The sequence below is a fragment of the Dermacentor variabilis genome, chromosome 7 (assembly GCF_050947875.1).
Source record: "Dermacentor variabilis isolate Ectoservices chromosome 7, ASM5094787v1, whole genome shotgun sequence".
NCBI lineage: Eukaryota > Metazoa > Arthropoda > Arachnida > Ixodida > Ixodidae > Dermacentor > Dermacentor variabilis.
Window position 1 is genome coordinate 127841912 of NC_134574.1, and position 18346 is coordinate 127860257.

Below are 18346 nucleotides of genomic sequence, written 5' to 3' on the forward strand. Positions count from 1 at the left end.
GGAAAGTCCGCAACAACGTCTGCAACAATCTCTGCAACAGTTCGCGCAACGACTTCTGCAAGATCTTGTTCAACGACGTCTGCACAGTAAAAAGAGGAATAATGCTGCAGAGAAAACATAGTTTCTGACCCGCCGATGACGTAGACACACTGCAAGCCACAAGGCCTCTTTGCTGTATACAATATTTTTTGTCTCCCTCTTCTGCTTAGCATCGAAGTGCCCATGCTGACTCGTCTGGTATCAATGTCCCACGTTTTTCTCCTTTCTCAACGAGGCGGTTTCTTTCGTCCGTCATGCCCACGCAGCTAAACAAAACAGAGTCCTGCTCCTCGTTCCGTAAATCATCCGCTCGGCGGCCGTTCCCGTCCGTCGCGCTACGAGGGGGCCACTACCGGGCATAGTGCACGGTTGTTCCGAGACCAGAAGTTGTACGCTGTATACGGGTTCCGAGATCGGCGACTCACCGGGCTTCTCGGGTTCTCGGCACATCCAGTGGGTGCAGCACTCGTCTCCGGGCAGGTGACCGCGGTAGGCCTGCGCCGGGTGGCACGGCAGCGTCGGGGGCGGCGAGCTGTTGAGCGGCGGGCACCGGTTCTCGCACGAGACGTTGCCGTTGACGCAGACGCAGCGTTTGCCGCAGTCGAGCATCTCCTGCGGAATCTGCTGGAAGTTGCGGAACTTGACGCCATTGAAGAGGCACGAGCCGTCTGCCAGGTATTAGACGGGGAAAAGAGAAAGAACATCGTTCTGTGAGTTATGGGGCGCTGATTACCAGTAGTATATATAAGGGCTCGCGAGATTTCTGTTTCTTGTGGCGAAGGAATGCCAAGTGTTCGATTTCTTGCGTCGGAACCAAGAGCCGTTTCGCTCAACACGTTCGTGAACTGCTGTACAGCAATTCCTGCGGTATCTGCCAGAAGTCGCGAAACTTACTCCATTGAACTGACACGACCCGCTTGACAGAGATTAGATTAGGCAATCAAAGATCGTTCATCGAGGCTCAGGTGGCCATCGCGAGCAGTAAGAGTTTCGTGCAGCCCATTCCTTCGCGGCGAAGTCATGCAACACGAGGCATTTTCTGCGCTGAAGCACCGGACTCGTACTTTAACATGTTCGTTACCGATGCTGTAAGAGTTACGTCAGACCAATTCTGGAATGTGGCTGTAGAGCAGTTTGGGACCCACTGACGCGCGACAGGTATAAGGTAAAAGAAAAAATATCGAGCAGTTTAAGTGCCAAAAACAACGATCTGATTCTGAGGCACGCCATAGTCACGGACTCCGGGTTAATTTTGACCACCTCGGGGTTCCTTACCGTGCACCCAATGCAGGGCACACTGGCGCTTTTGCATTTGGCCCGCATTGAGACGCAGCCGCCCCTGCAGCGATTTCATACCAACCTCGTGCTTAGCAATGCAATGCCAAAACCACTAAGCAACCAGAATGTGTAAGTTTAAATTTAAATTATGAGGCTTTGCGTGCCAAAACCACTTCTGATCATGAGGCACGCCGTAGTGGGGGACTCCGGAAATTTGGACCACCTGGGGTTCTTTAACGTGCACCTAAATCTAAGTACACGGGTGTTTTCGAATTTCACCCCATCGAAATGCGGCCGCCATCGCCGGGATTGGATCCCGCGACCTCGTGCTCAGCAGCCGAACACCATAGCCACTGAACAACCACGGCGGGTGGAATGTGTAAGTAAAAAAAAAGGGGGGTTGGGGCAAGCACTGGCAACGTGCTACGATATTTCCCCAAGCGCTAAAAGAACCAAAACGAATGCTAAAATCATGTTAACATGACAATACTAAGTAAAAGCGACGCGCCTTAAAGCGGGAAGGGATCTTAATGCGGGTATAACCTGCGTGCTAGCGAAAAAGGAAGAGCGTTGCTTTTTATCCTTACCGCAGTGGTTTACAGACGCATTCGCAGGTTAAGCTCATAAGTAGTAGTCGCTTAAGTATCGGATACTGTTCCGCCATTTCTGTCACCAGGAGGCCAACAAACAGGTACGTTAAAACACTCGAGTGAACCTTGAAAAAAAAAAAAAGCTAGCAGACCAAAGCATCATACCGACAAATGGGTATCGGCCTTACACGGTATTACAGAACTGTCACAGCCTAAGTGTGGAAAAGCTGTGCCTCAAAGCACACGCAAAATTCTCGAACCGATGAAGCGAACGGAAACAGCAATAGCACGAGCTTTCGATCCGCCGACTACTGCCCAAAGTATCTTCTATCACACATTTTATTTTTTTAATCAGCGTGAGCCGCGTGTAGCCAAAAAAAAAAAAAAAGAAAACGAGCGGGACACTTTACCTTTCTTGCACTTGGATGGTGGGCAGCAGTTCGGCGGAGACGGTTGGAAAGCCGGGTCGATGTCCCACTCCAGGCACTCGCTGAAGTGCTGGTTGAAATGGTGCGGACATTCGATGATGGCGCAGTTGACGCGCAGGTTGGCACCGCAGTGGCAAACCTCGAGACAGCCGTTGTAAAACTCCTCGTTGACGTTGTACAGCCGCCCGTTGTACTTGCACATCGCCGGGCCAGGCTGGGGAGCGGCCACGGCGGTATTAGGCGGAGGAGCCGGTACTGACGCTGCAGGGGGGGGGGGGGGGGGGGGGGGGGGGGGAAGATGGGAATGTCTAGCGTAAGTATCTCGCGCACTGGCCTTTACCGATTTTTGCTCGTTCACTCAAAAATGAACAACAAAATAATATGTCGACCATAGACGACAGCAGCTAGAGGCAGCTAAATGAAACCATAGATGCTCCCTGGGCCTCCTGGTCCTCAATTCGAAACAAATTTTACCGATATTTTCTTTCTTGCTGGCCCACGCAGCCAGGAAAAAGTGAAATGTCTATCAGAAACAAAGCAGCGCAAAGCTGCATGCAACACAAGAAGCGATGTGGAGCTCTGTCTAACTTCTTTTTTTTTAGTAACGGTGCAACCGGTAGAGTAACCAGCTTCTCCACCAACAAGTGTTATCTAATGGGCAAGCAAGTGACACTGCACTTGACAGTGCAAGTTTCACGTCCGCTCACTTTAGTGATTATCTTCCTCACCTGGCGAACAAAAAAATTAAACGTGTACTACGCCTGATACCGAGAGAAAAGAACTCGACACAAGAGACAACTAGTACCCTGTCTTCCCGTCGAACTTCTAGCTGCGATGAAACCGGTAGATAGTAACCCACTCTCCCATCAAGAGAGAGGTGAAGGAGGGAAAGGAAAGCTATTGTTCCGGCCAAAATAAATGCTAAGGAGCTGGGCGGGAACCGACGCTGCAGTAGTGCCAGAGTGTAAGTGTCTCGTATATTCATTCTTACTGATTCTTCTGACTCACCCACCAATCAAGAGCTCCAGTACAGATAGGTCTATTAAACAAGTAACAGCGGAAATGGAGAGAGAAAAGGAAGTATTCTTTTTTATAACTGACAAGCTTAAATACCCGATTGAACCTTTTTTTCTAAGTAAGCTGCTCAATGTTGAAAGGCGAAACCATTAGAAAGCAAAGATGACGATGACCACATTTAGAATAGGAAAATAGAGGCCGATGAAAAAAGAAGGAAAAGACGCATCACTTGGAATCGCGCATCAATGTCGCTCTCAAAAAAGCCACTATGGCCTCGATCGGGTGACGAGCATAGTATCTCAGCCACGGACACTAATGCAACTTTTCAGACTGACTCGTCCGTACGCGCCAGAGGTGCAGTCAGCCACTGTTTTTTCTTCTTTCGCGAGTATAGCCGGCACCCACAAAGCGCACATCAATCGTCTCCGAGGGGCTGCGCTGCTGTAATTCCGGTCTGCACCCACTAGGCCCGAAAAACATGACCACGTCACCGACTAAACGTCACGCAGTCACACAACTGAAGGCGACACCCATGTCGCCACGTTGCACGTCTATCGTTCGTTCCATCGCTCTCTGCGCGATCATTAAGGTTCTTCTCGAGGTTCTTCGTTATACTTCAAGTTTGTTTGTTTTTTTGCCTTTCGGTTTACAGAATGCGCTGGCAGGGCACATTCCCCCACTCCTCTGCGTCCCTTTAGTGGGCATGGCAAGTCTCTTAGAAAGACTATAAGGACCCCATTTCATCCCTTTTCATATTTTTTTTTCTCACGCTTTTATTTTTGTCACGCTCTTCTTTCCGTCTTTACTTCCCCTTTCCCTTCCCCTAGTGCAGGGTAGCAAACCGGAGGTTTTAAGTCTGGTTAACCTCCCTGCCTTTCTCTCATTTGCATCTCTCTCTCTCTCTCTGGTCACGTGCCCCGAACAACGCCGCTCTCGAGAGCGCACCCTTACCGCCGCGCGGACCGTTGCACATGACGTAAGGGCAGAGGCACGGATCGTCCGGCGTCACGACCACGGGTTGCGGGCAGTCCTTGTCGGCGGACCGGACGGTAACGGACAGCGGCGGACAGCCTCCGACGCACTCGGCCAGCGCCGAGCCGTTGGCCAGAAGCACGCACGTGCACACGCGACGCAGGCAGCCCTGACCGGTCTCCCACTCGTCGCCCAAGCGGTGCGGCTTGCCGGACTCGTCCAGGCACACGTCCTGCTGCGGGTCTGCGGAAGGCGCCCAGCGCGGAGACGCACTCGTTAATTCTCGCCGTGAAAGAAAGCATGGACGGACCGAGTGCCTTACGCTTCTTGACTAGCTGCCAGACCTCCGCAGGGGTTTTGAACGAAACTGATTACGGCATTAAGCGGATAACAAACAGGATACCGGAACTTGACGTGAACCCTTTGTTGCCAAAGCACGTATTCGCGATGATGAAACTGCCCTACTTATCGCATTAGAACTAGCTCCGTCTACGCCTAGGCTTGCTTATTTGGGACTGGACGAACCGCGCTTCCCAGATTTGTGCGTTATGCGTAGTGAAATAGCGGATGTGGAGGACTAATCTGGTCATTCCGCAGTTCGACGCGCAAAGCGAGGCGTTGCTTCACAGCCTATACGAAAGAAGGGTCTTCAGCACGTGAGCCTTCAAGACAGTGTTCCCTGAAGGGCACGGAGTAATTGGGACAGGAGTTCTACGGCTGTCAATCGTCTTCCCACGAGGTGCGTGAATGATCAACGTTTCGGTGACACATACACATACTGACAACGCATTAGGTTCTAGGACGCGGAACAGGTGCTGACCACCTATGTCAAGCTAACCCCGCCTGCTGCAACGACATCACGGCACCACCACCACTAGTAATAATAAACTAGAGAATAAACTAGTAATAACTAGAGTAATAAACTAGACCGCCTGCATGCGCCGCTTAAGAAATGAACTAGTAAATTACGTTTTTGCAACAGTAAAGCACCTTCTTTTACCGTGATAGGAAACTTGGCAATGCAGAAGAAGTGCAAAGACAAAAGTAAGGTCGCGGCGTCGCTACTAAGTCCCCGCCCCAGATCACCATGGCGTCATGGATGTCGACAGAATCTACTCGGTTCTGCCTGGCGCAGTCTATTTCAGTTAAGGGTCAGCCGTCTTTCCTGACAATAGAACGCTAATGTAGCCCGAAAAGGCCATAGTGCGCCGGTCTAAATGTATCCACTGTCCCTCTTTAGTACAGCTGGTAAGCTGGATTCACACGACGAGGCAAACACCCCCCGGCTCAATTACGCGGAGACGCCTGACGTGTGGTCACGTGAGTCGGCGGCACCCAAACTAAACGGGCGAGCCGTGCGAATCCACCCCTTAGAAAATGCCAGCGCGTGTCTCACCGTTGGGCTTTCTCGGCACGGGCGGCTTCCCGTCGCAGTACGGGATCATGCAGCAAGCGTCGTCGGGCGCCGGCGCCCACTGGCAGTCCTCGTAGCCCACGGTGTCCACGTACACCTCGCACCTGTCCTGGCACTCGACGAGTCCCTCGGCGTGGCACACGCACTTGTGGTCGCACCCGTCGTAGAACACCATGCCGGGATCGTACGTGCGGTTCCGGTGCACGCACCCGTTGAACGAGGCTCGCACCGCTGATCGCAGGAGAGAGAGAGAGAGAGAAAACGAAGGCAGGGATGTTAACCAGCCAAGACTCCGGTTGGCTACCCTCTACTCTGGGGGAAGTAAGAAGGGGAATAGAAAGAAGGGAGCGGGTAGAGAAACGTGCACGGACAGCACTACAGAGTCAAAGGCGCTCGCACAAGCCAGACGCTCTCAAAGCACAAAAGTGCCTTCACCACCTTCCGAGTCGATGATCGGTGGGGACAGCATCGTAGTATTGTCTGTTCACTCAAAAGGAGATCGTCTAGTTTTCCTGGATGCGTTGGACGGCATTCAGAAAGGAAAACAGAAAAATCCGGTCGACTTACCCGTATGGTCGCGACTAGCTAAGCAAGCACAGTGATGGAATGGAATGGAATGGTATGGCTTTTCTACTTAGATAACGTGTTGTCATGCTGGCCTGTGTTGAAGGGCCGCTACAGAAGAATAGTAAGTTTGAAGCCGTATTCTGCAATAGCAGAGCGACCACTGTTAGCCTAAAGAGGCTTGTCTGAGCGGAAGAGACGCAAAAAGAAAAAAAAACTATAAATGGGTGACAATCAACAGCACGCTGAATTTTCCGCACTACAAGCTCGCCGTGATACCGCGGACTTACCGGCTCTGCTGTGGTGTAGTTAATCATTTATTGGTAAAGATCCGCACTGAATTCTAAAAGAGCTCAACCTAGCCGGCTTAAAGAACACTCACTTTCTGCAGGAAAACGGGCTAAATCCACGAAAAGAAAAAAGAAATGAAATCCATCAGGTCACGCAGACATACTGGCGCCTACGTTTCAACACGAAATTCGAGAACGAGAAGCTTGGAGTTTGCATTAGCTATGACAATAACCTCACCTTTCAGTCTTATGAAAATGTGCATGAAAATAATTATTTGCCGTTCTAAACAAATTTAGTTTAGTGCCTGGTGTGCCCTTAACTTTCGTTCACCTATAACAAGCGCTTTTCCGTTGAACACGGCATCTAGCCTGTGATACACCACCGTAGACAACAGGAAAGGAGGGGGAAGGGCAGAACGAGCAGGAAAGGTAATCTTAAATTGTCAGGTATAAACGTCCCGGAACCGCGCGGTTGATCACGAGAGACGCCGTAATAAAGGGTTTCGCATATTAATTTTGATCAGCTGAAGTTCTCCTTAGCGTGCACCCAAGGCACGGTGGTCAGGACTAGAGCCCGCCACCTCGCACTCAGCATCACGACAGCTCATCCACTGATCCACAGTGGCACGGAAACCAGAAGAGGTGCCCACAGGAGAAGACGCGATGTCGAACCACAACGAAAAAAAAAGCACTTCCGCGCCACTCGAGCGTACGGCTATTATAAAGCGCGCCCACGATGCGAAGCGCGCGCACACGCAACGGTTGTCGGCGAGCGTTCGAGCATGAACCCCCCCGTCCGTACCTGGAGCGAAGGTCTTGACCTTGACCGTGTTGCTGGACGCGGCGGCGTGCTCGGCGTCGCTGTCCTCGCTGGGCGGCTTGACCATGCGCAGGTAGTACTCGGTCTCGGGCTGCAGGCCGCCCAGGCGGATCTCGAACGACGAGGTGGTGGCCGGCACGGACCGCATGTCGCTCAGCTTGTACTTGTGCTTCATCCACTGGACGGGGCCGCCGTCCTTCGTGACCACGGCGTACCAGACCTGGGCGGTGACGATCGCCGAGTGAGAAGGGGGCGACGCAGCTCCGAGTTGCCGACGTTTCGCGAGCGCTCGGTCGTGTACTTTTTTCTCATCGTCACACAAATCTACTTCCATAGTGTCTGGTAACTCTGTAGATGTGCTACTATGTAGTAGGTTACGTATCTCTAGAAACCTTGCAGACTTCCAGAAAGCAAGTCGTTCGGAAGTTGCTGAACCAGAAGAGACCAAAGTATAATTAGGCTTGTCCTAAATGGATATGTTCTGTGTACTTCACGGAAAGTAGAAAGACAACTCCAAAGAAGGCAAAGAAGTCTACGAAAACTCTATGGTCCATCTAAGTAGTGTCTAAATTCGCTTTTGTGACGGCCACGCGCATTCAAGTTACTCCAGCGTGTCGTATGGATGCTCGTCATTCTGCATAAACTTTATAAAGTCTGTTTCTCGTGCATTTCAGCAACAGACCGAGGCCTTTCCAAACCGACAAGGGTAGACATGGGTAAATTAATTTACGCCCAGAAAGCAATGCGAACAACACAAAGGAGTTAAAAGAAGGCTTCAAGTGAAAAAAGTAGTCTAACAAAGAATTTTTTAGCCTGGAACCAACGTTTCGGCAAATAGACTTCTCTTCGTCGGGGCACTCAGGGTTTGCCTTGGCCCCGACCAAGACAAGCCCCCTTGTCGGAACGTTGGCTTCTGACAGAGTTTGTTCGACCACGGCCGATCACGTGCAGCAAGAAAAGACAGTTACTTTTCCCAAGTCTATTCCCGCCAGCGTTCACTGTTTAAAACATGCCACATCTGGTTCGCGAAGTTCTCATACTACTAAGAGATCAAGATCTACAGCTTATGCATGGCAGCACTGGCTCACATAAGAGACAAATATTATGCCACTGTACAGACCAGTTTGTCGCTTCGTATACAAAACACAGAAGTGCAACATGTCAGTAAGGAAGTCACGTAATAGAAGCATATATATTTATTTTTTTTATATTCAGATTAGAAAAGACGGAAAACACTAAGAAACGCTAGCTTACGACTTGCAGCGGCAGTATTGTGACATTGGCTACACATAGTTACGCAGGCTAAGCCAGGAATCTGAACGCCTAAAACTAAAAGCGGTAAGTTACTGTTAATGTCCAGACAGGAAGCAGGCGACGCCCGGATGCATGACACCGAGTTCCCTTGTCTCATAATGACGTCAGGCTCACCTGAATCATAGCGTCGCCGGCCATGTGCGTGGTTCTATTGTCGTGAAGCATGGTCCAACGGATCTTCACGGTGGTGCCGTTCTCGGGTTCAGCCATCTCGATAAGCAACTTCAGGCCTTAAACAGAAACAAATAGAAGCAATCGCATTTCGTCGCAAAGGGAAGAAATACAAGAATTCTACCGGATGCGTTCTTGCAACAGTTAAATAAATGTTTGGCGGTTTCGCACGAAGGGCCAAGCACTGACAGCGAAGGAAAGGTTTAGCATGCACTGCTTGAAAGGCGTTCTAACTATGCGCGGGTCAGACGTGCTGGTGCGACGGAGCAGGCTTCTGCGTACTCCTGCCGAAACTCAGTACTCCTGCCATCACAAAGTATATTCGAAAGCCCGCCGGGATCTCATCATAGCTGTGGATTTCTGCTGTCGAGGTCTCGTTACAAGGTTTGATTTTCTGCTGCGGAGGCCACTTGACAAGGGTCGAAATGCGAGGGCACCCGAATTATATTTCGAGACTAAATTCGGCTGGTCCTTGCGCGCATAGTTAACCCGGTGAAATACGATACGACATCTTTCGCCGACTCAATTCGTATTGAAGACCCCATCAAGGATAAATGTTCTTTTTTAATAACGAGAGCGATGTTTAAAAAAAGATACCATTACTAGATATTGTGTTCTTCGCTACGATATTCTTCTAAGCTAATTCTATAACAGGTATGTCAAATATAACAGCTAAACTGAAACAGGGAGGCACATGACAGAACAACAACGTCGCTGACGGCGCAAGGCTGCGCATGCATGACTTTCTCGCCTTGCCCTCAGGTTGTTTCTTGCCTGCACTGAAGCTGTTCAAGGACCCGCCGAGGTAACTCGGCGGCTATGGTGTTGCGCTGCCAAGCAGGACGTAACGGGGGTGAGCTTCTTTGCCGCGAAGACCGCATTCCGATATGACTTGAATGCAAAAAACGTTATTGCAGCGCGCTTTGAATGCTCGTCTAAGAACCCCCGTGGTCGAAATCAATAGGAAGGCCTTCGCGAAAGTCTATTTTCTAGCTGCTGTATTGCTTTTGAGCGTTTAATTGACAGGTCTTGGGAACCATGTGTAGACTCGGCGCCAACCTTCCACTGTGCGCTGAAACTGTGCTCTTTCTCTCTTCTCTCTCTCTATCCCCATACCCCATTCCCCCGGTTAAGGGTAGCAAACCGGACGTGCTTTTGGTTAACCTGCCTACCTTTCCTGTCTTCTCTCTCTCTCTCTCTCTCTCTCTCTCTCTCTTTCTCTCTCAATGCTATGAACGAATCAATCAATTGATGAACTGTTAAACTCACTAGAACCTTTTCGCAAAGCCTGGCCTCTATTCATAACATCCGGTATCATAAGACGTAGGAGCAATGTCAACAGCATGCCGTGAATGTCTATATACCTTCTACGCTAGACGGTGCCTGGGTGTCTCCGGGCGGGCTGCACACCAGAACGCGGCAGCAGGCGTCGTTAGGGTCGGCGACCTCCTTGCAGGTGTCGCCACCGCTGGCACTGATGACGTTGCAACGAGGGAGGCAGGCCAGGTGGCCCTTGCCGCTGCACGTGCACCGGGCTTCGCAGCCGTCGAAGAAGGTCTCGCCGCCCTGGTACACCTTGCCGCGGAACTCACATCCGTCGAACCGATGGAGCTTGCCTGCGCACAGCGAAGCCCAAGAAGGAGACCCCACGTCAATGCGCCTCGGGGGAATGCGTCACGTCCGGAAAACTGCGGTCGCTTAATAGCTTCGCTAATTACCGCGCAAAGATGTACGTCGGCACCTGAAAGACGCGCCGACAGTTCCCAAAGCGGTGGCATGTGGAACAGGCAGCGTCAAGACTTGCGATATGGCACATTCCATCAGAAAAGGAGTCACGTCACTCCTCAAAGGTGCACTGACCCAGTGGTTAATTATGAGCAGCATGCATTTTGCAGTAAGTTTAACCGTGGACTTTAGCTGATATTGTCACTCGAACCTCGTGGACAAATAGATGTGGGATCTGCTTGTGGTTATCGTCTGAAACGCAACTGTTTCCTCCGGCTATCGCTATCACTAAGGGGACTGGAGGCAAGCTCGGGCAGGATTCCCAAAGAGCCAACGGCAGACTAATTCCTACATCTTAAGTATGCATTCGGATTTAAAGCTTTTCAAATGCTGAACGCGGTCTAGCATTGTAATGCAGCCTATATTTTCAACATCATTCCGTCGTTATTCATTTGGCCTGGATCATATGGAAACATCGACAAAAAGCACATGCACCAGGAACATAGGGGCGAGGGACGTTTCACAAAGCCTCCACGCACTCACCGGGGTAGCCACCCTGTCGAGAGGCGTTGGACGCCCCGTCGCTTCCGATGCTGTTGCCCGCGGCGGTGACGTTCGCGGTTCCCAGCGGGTTCTCCGTCACGTTGGCGTCTCCCGGCTCGAGCACGTTGACGATGGTGGTGCGTCCGGTGTCCACGAGCATCTTCTCCGTGACCGTCTCCTGCTCGTAGACGACCGTGGTCGCCGTAGGGTCATCGTCGGCGCCAGCGACAGTGGCGTTTGTCGCCGCGGTTGGCAGCGCGGTCGCAGTGGTCACCTTCAAACGTGCGCGCGCGCGACAGCCGTCGCCGGCATGCATCACTCACGTGCATTTCCATTTCACCCGGCACTTTTGGCGGTCGACACTAGAGACAACTCGTACCAATAGGGTTTCACTGCTGCTTTAGATATGCGTGATCGCTAGAGCCGTTACGGGTAGGTGGCGCGGGGCTTCTGAATTCGCCTTCTGTGTTGCACCCACGTCTATAGCGAGTCGCGACACAGCGCCTGCGTCGTGTGCCCCTTTCATGTGTCCCGTTATTTGCGGTGTTTGCTAAAGCATGTGTCCCTATTTCATCTTGCAGATCTTTTGGACGGAAGCATCGATGCGATCTCACTCCAGTGATTTCGAGGGTGTTACACTCGCGACTAGAACTGCTCGTGCCGAACTATGACGGAACTTTGCGAGTTAGCTAAACTCCTTGTCAGCTTATGAGAAAATGTTTGAGAGAAAGGCACGGGTAAAACGGACACCGTCTGCGTCGTCCTCCTCAAGATCGAGTTCTGTCGGGTGCCTCTTTACTGCGAAGTTCGCAATCCCTGATAAAATCGTTTTGAGTTCTACGTACACTTCACGTGACAGTGGATATTTTTTTAAGGTCTTCTCTTTGCCCGATGGTGAAATGGAAAAAGGGTATGCTCGCTACTCTGCCATCGAATGATGATCATATGCAGCACCTCTTCTTTATATATGTATGTCTAGATATATAGCTCTATTTGTATCAAGTCTCATGAGATGATTTCTGTAAGCCGTTGCACAAACCATTAGTTTAGTGAACATTCACTCTAATCTATTAGAAGGCAACGCAGTACCTAACTGGAATGCCTTAGCCCTCTCAAGGCACGCTGGCAGTGTGAGCTTCTGCGAAACAGGTTTGGAACTGCTATTTCATTTAGGCTTCCACTCCCACGAGCAGAAGTGCATACGGACCAGGGATTCCGCGAAAAGGATTGAATTTTATCGTTCCCGCTGTGAATGTAACTTGAAAATGAGCTCTGCCGCCCAAATTTGGCATTGCAAGCTTTTCACATTGCACCCGCAAATTTCAGTTCGTGCGTCTGAATTACGAAAAAAAAATACATATATTTTTGTTTTCTTCTTCGGAGAGCCTGTGGTCCGTATACCTACACATACACTCCCCGGGTGTAGGTGTATAGAACATGCACATTACATAAACACGAATATTTTCGCTACCTTATTTTTTTCCCTCAGTTTATGCTAGGGAGAAGTAATACCTCGCGAATCGGGGCCCTCCGGAAATCAATAAGACTATATTTCCCGAACGCACACGACACTGAAATCGGTAGAAACGGGAACGCCCACATATGCACAACGCTCCAGCACGATCATCATCACCACGTGCGGCCCCGCGGCGACACGCACGTCTATACGTTCAAAATTTCAGGCAGCAATCAAGAACTATAGATATATCATACCTCGACGTCGTTCTTGACGTAACCGGTCTCGTTTCCGGCCGCTTCCGAACTCCGTCCGGGCGCCGTGACGTTCTGGATCGCCACGGTTCCGTTGGGCGACGCTTCGCAGGCCAGGATCTTGCAACACGGGTCATTGGGGTCCGTGAGGATTTCGCAGCCCGGGTCGAGGTTGCCCGTGGGCTGTTCCTCGAGCGCGAACAGGCACCGTTGTTGGCACTCGACCTCGGTCTGGTCGGTGCAGTGGCACTTGAGCCCGCAACCGTCATAGAAGTACTCGTCCACGGGGTACGTCCGGTTCTTGTAGACGCAGGTGTCCGAAGGGGACGGCGGCGGCGTCGACGAGTGGTCGTCGTCGCCGCCGGTGCCGGGCTCGGACGAAGTGTCGGCGGGGACTACCCCGTTGCCTCCTGCGATGAGCAGAGACAGAGAGCAAACAAAAAAGATATATATTACTTTCTCAGAAAGTGCCCGTAAAAATTGCAAAACACTTTCCCTTCAAAAAAGAAACGTAATTGTAACGGTGATACTGAAGTACCAAAGCGCCAAACAGACGACACAAGAAGAGACACGGACGACACCAAAGGTGGACGACACGGACTTGTGTCGTCTGTTTGGCGCTTTAGTACTTCAGCAACATGCACCAATTAGCCCAACAAAAAGTTCAGCATTATAAATGTGCCTGGAACAAAACAAAAAAGTGAAATCGGGGGGATTTTCTTGCGCGAAAGAGTTAAGACTGCTGAGCGGTGGATGATTTTGTAGAATTGCTTTCTCAAGCAGGTAATCTCCATGTTCCCTTCGTCCCACTGCGTATGAACATGAGGATGAATGAACTTAACAGATACGAAAATTATTGTACTTTCCAAACAGTCTATTAGTTTTTTATTAAATACGATAAGTAGTCTGTGGCTGCTCTCGTGTTGCATTTAATTCCAATGTGAAACCAAGGGAAAAGTTCAAGGTTACTTAATGACCGTAACATGCGCTCCACATGTCACTAATCGCCAACTTGAAAAACAAAGATTCGTTCTCATTTCTTCGGTTTTCAACGGCAGGTTTTGCCGAGAACCTCGTTATCCCTGCGATTATCGGGTTCCCCGTGAAAGAACTTGACACTAACGTAAAAAATAGTGATAATACTGTAATGAAAGCCACTGATGTTATCAAAATGAAAAGTAAAATTATTTATAGGGCAATTAATTCTGAAGAAAGTAATGCGGAGAAATGCGCAAACTATGACTACTGCTCAAAGCCCGCCAAGAGGAAAAGCTCCTGCGCACTTTGTTAAAGGCTTTTTGACTGCAATTTTCCAGTCGGTGCCAAGCAAAGTGAACAAGGGGATAAGAAGCACGGCCCCCAAGATCGGGTGACACGCGGTGTACGAGCCACGCGCGCCGCCGGATCTCGGAGGCCATGGTGATGGCGGGCAACATTGGGGTTAGTCGCGTTCGCAGACCGACCTTGTGAGCATCCCATGGTTGCGTTGTTAGGATCGCCGCTGTATCCGCTCCTACACCGGCATACGGGCGAAGCGTTCTCCAGCATGCAGAGCGCGTTGGGTCCGCAGAACACGTTGTCGCACGGGTCTGCGTCACACCACACACACAGGCGGTAGAGTCGGCGACTCGCGCAATCCGGGCGGCACGACAAAAAAAAAAAAGCGCTCAGTCCGCGTACTTCGCTCAACACTGCAGCGACGCGATATACATGCGCGCCCTGTCAAGTGGGCCATTTGACAGATTTGTAGGCGCCGAGGCACGCGTTTATAACGTGACGTTGTAACACCCGGACTAGTGCCTCGACATGGCCCGGAGCAGCTATTTGTTGTCCCACTCAGTAAATCTGCAGTGCGGTCGATTAGCTTGAAACTGTGTTGCAATACACGAATATGTCAAAAAAAGAAACCGTATTTTCCTGCACCCAGTACTTGAAAACAACGATAAATCGCTGTAGTCGTAGTGGACACGTTCTAGAAACTGATTTGCAGTGGCGTAGTCAGAAATATATTTTTGGGGTGGGGGTAGGGTTGTGGGGAAGGGGTGGGGGAAGGAGGCACCCACTTATCCGAGACCGGGAGGAGGGAGAGGAGGCTGGGCCCACGGCATGCTGGTATACGCAGAAATTTCGGAGAGAGGGGGCCTTCTCCTTCCCCTGGCTACGGCCCTGATGTTTTGAGAAAGAATCCAGAGCATCCAGAAGCCATGTTCAGGCCACCGGGTCCGTAAGACACTAATTGCAAGAGGCAAAGGGCTGCACTACCGCGCCATTGCACCCGCCAACAATAAAGCATGTCATTTCGCGAACGGAGTTCTGCAGGTCACTCCGACACTATGTTCTCCCGCGAGGCCGACTCTCATCCCTATTAGGGCGACACCGAGTGGAAAGCGGTAACGCCAAGGTACGTTCCCGGACTGACCTTTGCCCGAGAAGGGCTCGACGCAAACGGCCCCGCCGCAGGAGCTGGGGCAGCACTTGAGCACGCCGGCGCACTCGAAGTCGCTGTTGCACTCGTTCGAGCACGAGTCCGGGTCCGTGCTCTGGTCCTCCACGATCTCGGGACAGTGGCCGCTCTTCTGGCTGTACGTCCGCACTGCGAAGGCGGCGAAATAGCGTTGTAACAAGGATAAGCTGATGGACAACCTGAACACTTTTTTTTTTGTTGTTTTTTCTTTTCTTTTTTAGCGCCCGAGGACCTCAAAGCATCCAAACGAGGCGAACGCAACAACGGCTATACAAGAGTCAAAACTGTCATTCGCTGGAAACGCTTGTCATGCGCTTGCATTTCATTTACATTAATCTTTTTTGCTCACTCAAGGAATAGAAGAAAGAATGAAGAAATACAATAGCGCTAAATGTCTGAGGCCCTGGAGAAGAGCTACTCTTCCAAGCCGATTCCTACATGCAACCAAGCAGACAGTGTGCCCAATATTTTTCCTATTTTATTGTTTACTTTGATGTCTACTGCCTCGCTTCCATCAAACATTAGCTTTCTATGTATCTCCCTACTCCTGTCTTTCTTCCTCGTTGTTATATGTATGTGTTTTACCTAGTAATTGAAGTATGGAATAGCAGCTGCCAGTGAAAGCGCTTTACGCATGCTGACCGTCCAACAATTCTGCGTTCAACAACGCCGAAAAGGTATGTAATGCTGTGCTTCTGTGGAGTAAAACTAAGTTAAATTTAATTCAGTTCAGTTCAGTGTACGTACAAGAGAGGTCGGCGGTGATGCGGAGGCGCAAAAATCGGTTTACCGGAAGACGCCGCACCGGAATACTTTCAAATGCACAATCCACTTTACACCTTGCACGTCTTAGCTCGTTCGTTTCGTGTCCACCCGCTGCCATACAATTGCACACCGGGCTGCTGATTTACTACGCGCTCTAGCATATATCAGTCGAAGATGAAGCATCTGCGTCTTTTGCGGCGCAGTATCACGCTGCCACTATAAGCATGCAAATCGGAAAATGAAGGCCGTTACCCCCGAGATTTCGGAGCACATCTTTACGTTGTTCCGCCTTCCTTTCTTATTTGCGTGTTTAGGTATATGACACTCTGAAGGCTTCAGACAAGATGACACGAACCAGTGCGAACACTAAGTGCGTCTGTTCCCTCAAGGCTTAAGTAAAGAAAGAAAGAAGGAAACCTCATATATATATATATATATATATATATATATATATATATATATATATATATCCTTCTTATAGAGTTGTATACTGCAATCGAAAGGTCACGGAAATCGCTAAGGATTGACGCCAGCGTCGGCTCAAGAACTTCGACACTTGTCATTTTCACTGTTCAAGCAACGGAAGGTGGACTCACGCGCGGGGTCGTGGTGCGGGTGGTTCTTGCTGTGCGCGCACCGGACGCTGACGCAGCAGGGGTCGTCGGGCAGCGCCTTCTCGTAGCAGAGCGGGTCCGAGGCCATGGCGCCCGCTCGCACGTACGGCTCCTGGCAGCGCTCCTTGCAGTCGCCTTCGTCGTTGCCCCGGCAGACGCAGCGCAGGTCGCAGCCCTCGGTGAACTCGTCGCCCACGCGGTACGTGCGGTTGTAGCGGACGCAGCCGTCTGGAAGCGACGTCGACAAGGGTGACGTACACGTCACATGGGCGAGAACGCGGGGCCCAACTGCAGGGTTACATTGTGGCGCGGCCTCTTTCGAAGGGCACCTCACGCCAATGTTTGCGGATTGGCACCCCACAAAAAGTGCACCGAAGTCGGTTTTGTCGTCTGTTCGTGTAAACGCGCCGTCCGGAAGCGACGTCGACAAGGGTGACGTACACGTCACATGTGCGAGAATGCGGGGCCTAACTGCAGAGTTACATTGTGGCGCCGCCTCTTTTGAAGGGCATCTCACGCCAATGTTTGCGGATTGGCACCCCACAAAAAGTGCACCGAAGTCGGTTTTGTCGTCTGTTCGTGTAAACGCGCCGTCCGGAAGCGACGTCGACAAGGGTGACGTACACGTCACATGTGCGAGAATGCGGGACCTAACTGCAGAGTTACATTGTGGCGCCGCCTCTTTTGAAGGGCATCTCACGCAAATGTTTGCGGATTGGCACCCCACAAAAACTGCACCGAAGTCGGCTTTGTCGTCTGTTCGTCTAAACACGCCGTCTGGAAGCGACGTCGACAAGGGTGACGCGTCAGGTGCACGGGATTGCGAGGCTCTAACTGCAGGGTTACATTGTGGCGCCTTCTCTTTTGAAGAGCACCTCACGCCAATGTTTGCGGGATGGGAACCCACAAGAACTGCACCGAAGTCGGCTTTGTCGTCTGTTTGTGTAAACACGTAGCTAATGAAGGCCGCGTGGTATATTCCCTATATATTCTGCTTATATGCTCACTGTATCGTGCACACGTTCCTCTATTATTCGGACACGTGGGATCCGCCAGTATGCGGAAGAACTAATAAAAACGGAATCATGAGCCATTCCACTCTGCGAAGTCGGGTGACCGGCGAAGCTGTGTAGCACACGACAAAGAAGTGACACAATTTTAAACAAAGGTACCGACACATTTATTGTCTTGATTGGTGGTCATCGTGACGAAAGGTTTCATATACAACCTCGTTCATTTGTGTTACACATTCCTTATATACACTCGTTTTTTTTCATTTCGCGATATACTGAGGCAAGGAATTTTAGACCGAAATCACCGTACCGACTGGCAGTGGGCCAGTGCCGTCGACGCCTTCGCAGAGGGAGGGGCATATGGGAACGCTAGGAGAATGCCAGCAAACTTGAGAGTAGGAAAAAATCGAGAGGCAGACATAGACAAAGAGACAGGAAGGTGGCTGGACTAACAACAGTTGTTAGTCCAGCCACCTTCCTGTCTCTTTGTCTATGTCTGCCTCTCGATTTTTTCCTACTCTCAAGTTTGCTGGCGTTCTCCTAGCATAATCATGTACCAACTAGCCCAACAGGCCACTCTCATGGGCATATGGGAACGCTAGCATGACGAGCGGC

At 50.8% G+C, this 18346-nt stretch overlaps 1 protein-coding gene across 6 annotated transcripts in view; it reads right to left on the reverse strand.

Annotated features, from left to right (window-relative positions):
* The window catches only part of LOC142587887 (uncharacterized), a 171857-nt gene that overhangs the window by 18066 nt on the left and 135445 nt on the right, over positions 1-18346 (reverse strand). For 3 of the 6 annotated variants that reach the window (XM_075699212.1, XM_075699215.1, XM_075699217.1), the window contains exons 6-17: positions 16701-16946; positions 15295-15468; positions 14339-14464; positions 12879-13285; positions 11166-11439; positions 10262-10513; positions 8841-8956; positions 7395-7632; positions 5721-5969; positions 4304-4567; positions 2318-2596; positions 465-707 (exon numbers count right to left, since the gene is read on the reverse strand). In XM_075699212.1, coding sequence (XP_075555327.1) covers positions 465-707; positions 2318-2596; positions 4304-4567; positions 5721-5969; positions 7395-7632; positions 8841-8956; positions 10262-10513; positions 11166-11439; positions 12879-13285; positions 14339-14464; positions 15295-15468; positions 16701-16946 — 2868 coding nt within the window. The remainder of the gene's footprint in view (positions 1-464; positions 708-2317; positions 2597-4303; positions 4568-5720; positions 5970-7394; positions 7633-8840; positions 8957-10261; positions 10514-11165; positions 11440-12878; positions 13286-14338; positions 14465-15294; positions 15469-16700; positions 16947-18346) is intronic. The other 3 variants (XM_075699213.1, XM_075699214.1, XM_075699216.1) reach the window with 3 other exon arrangements.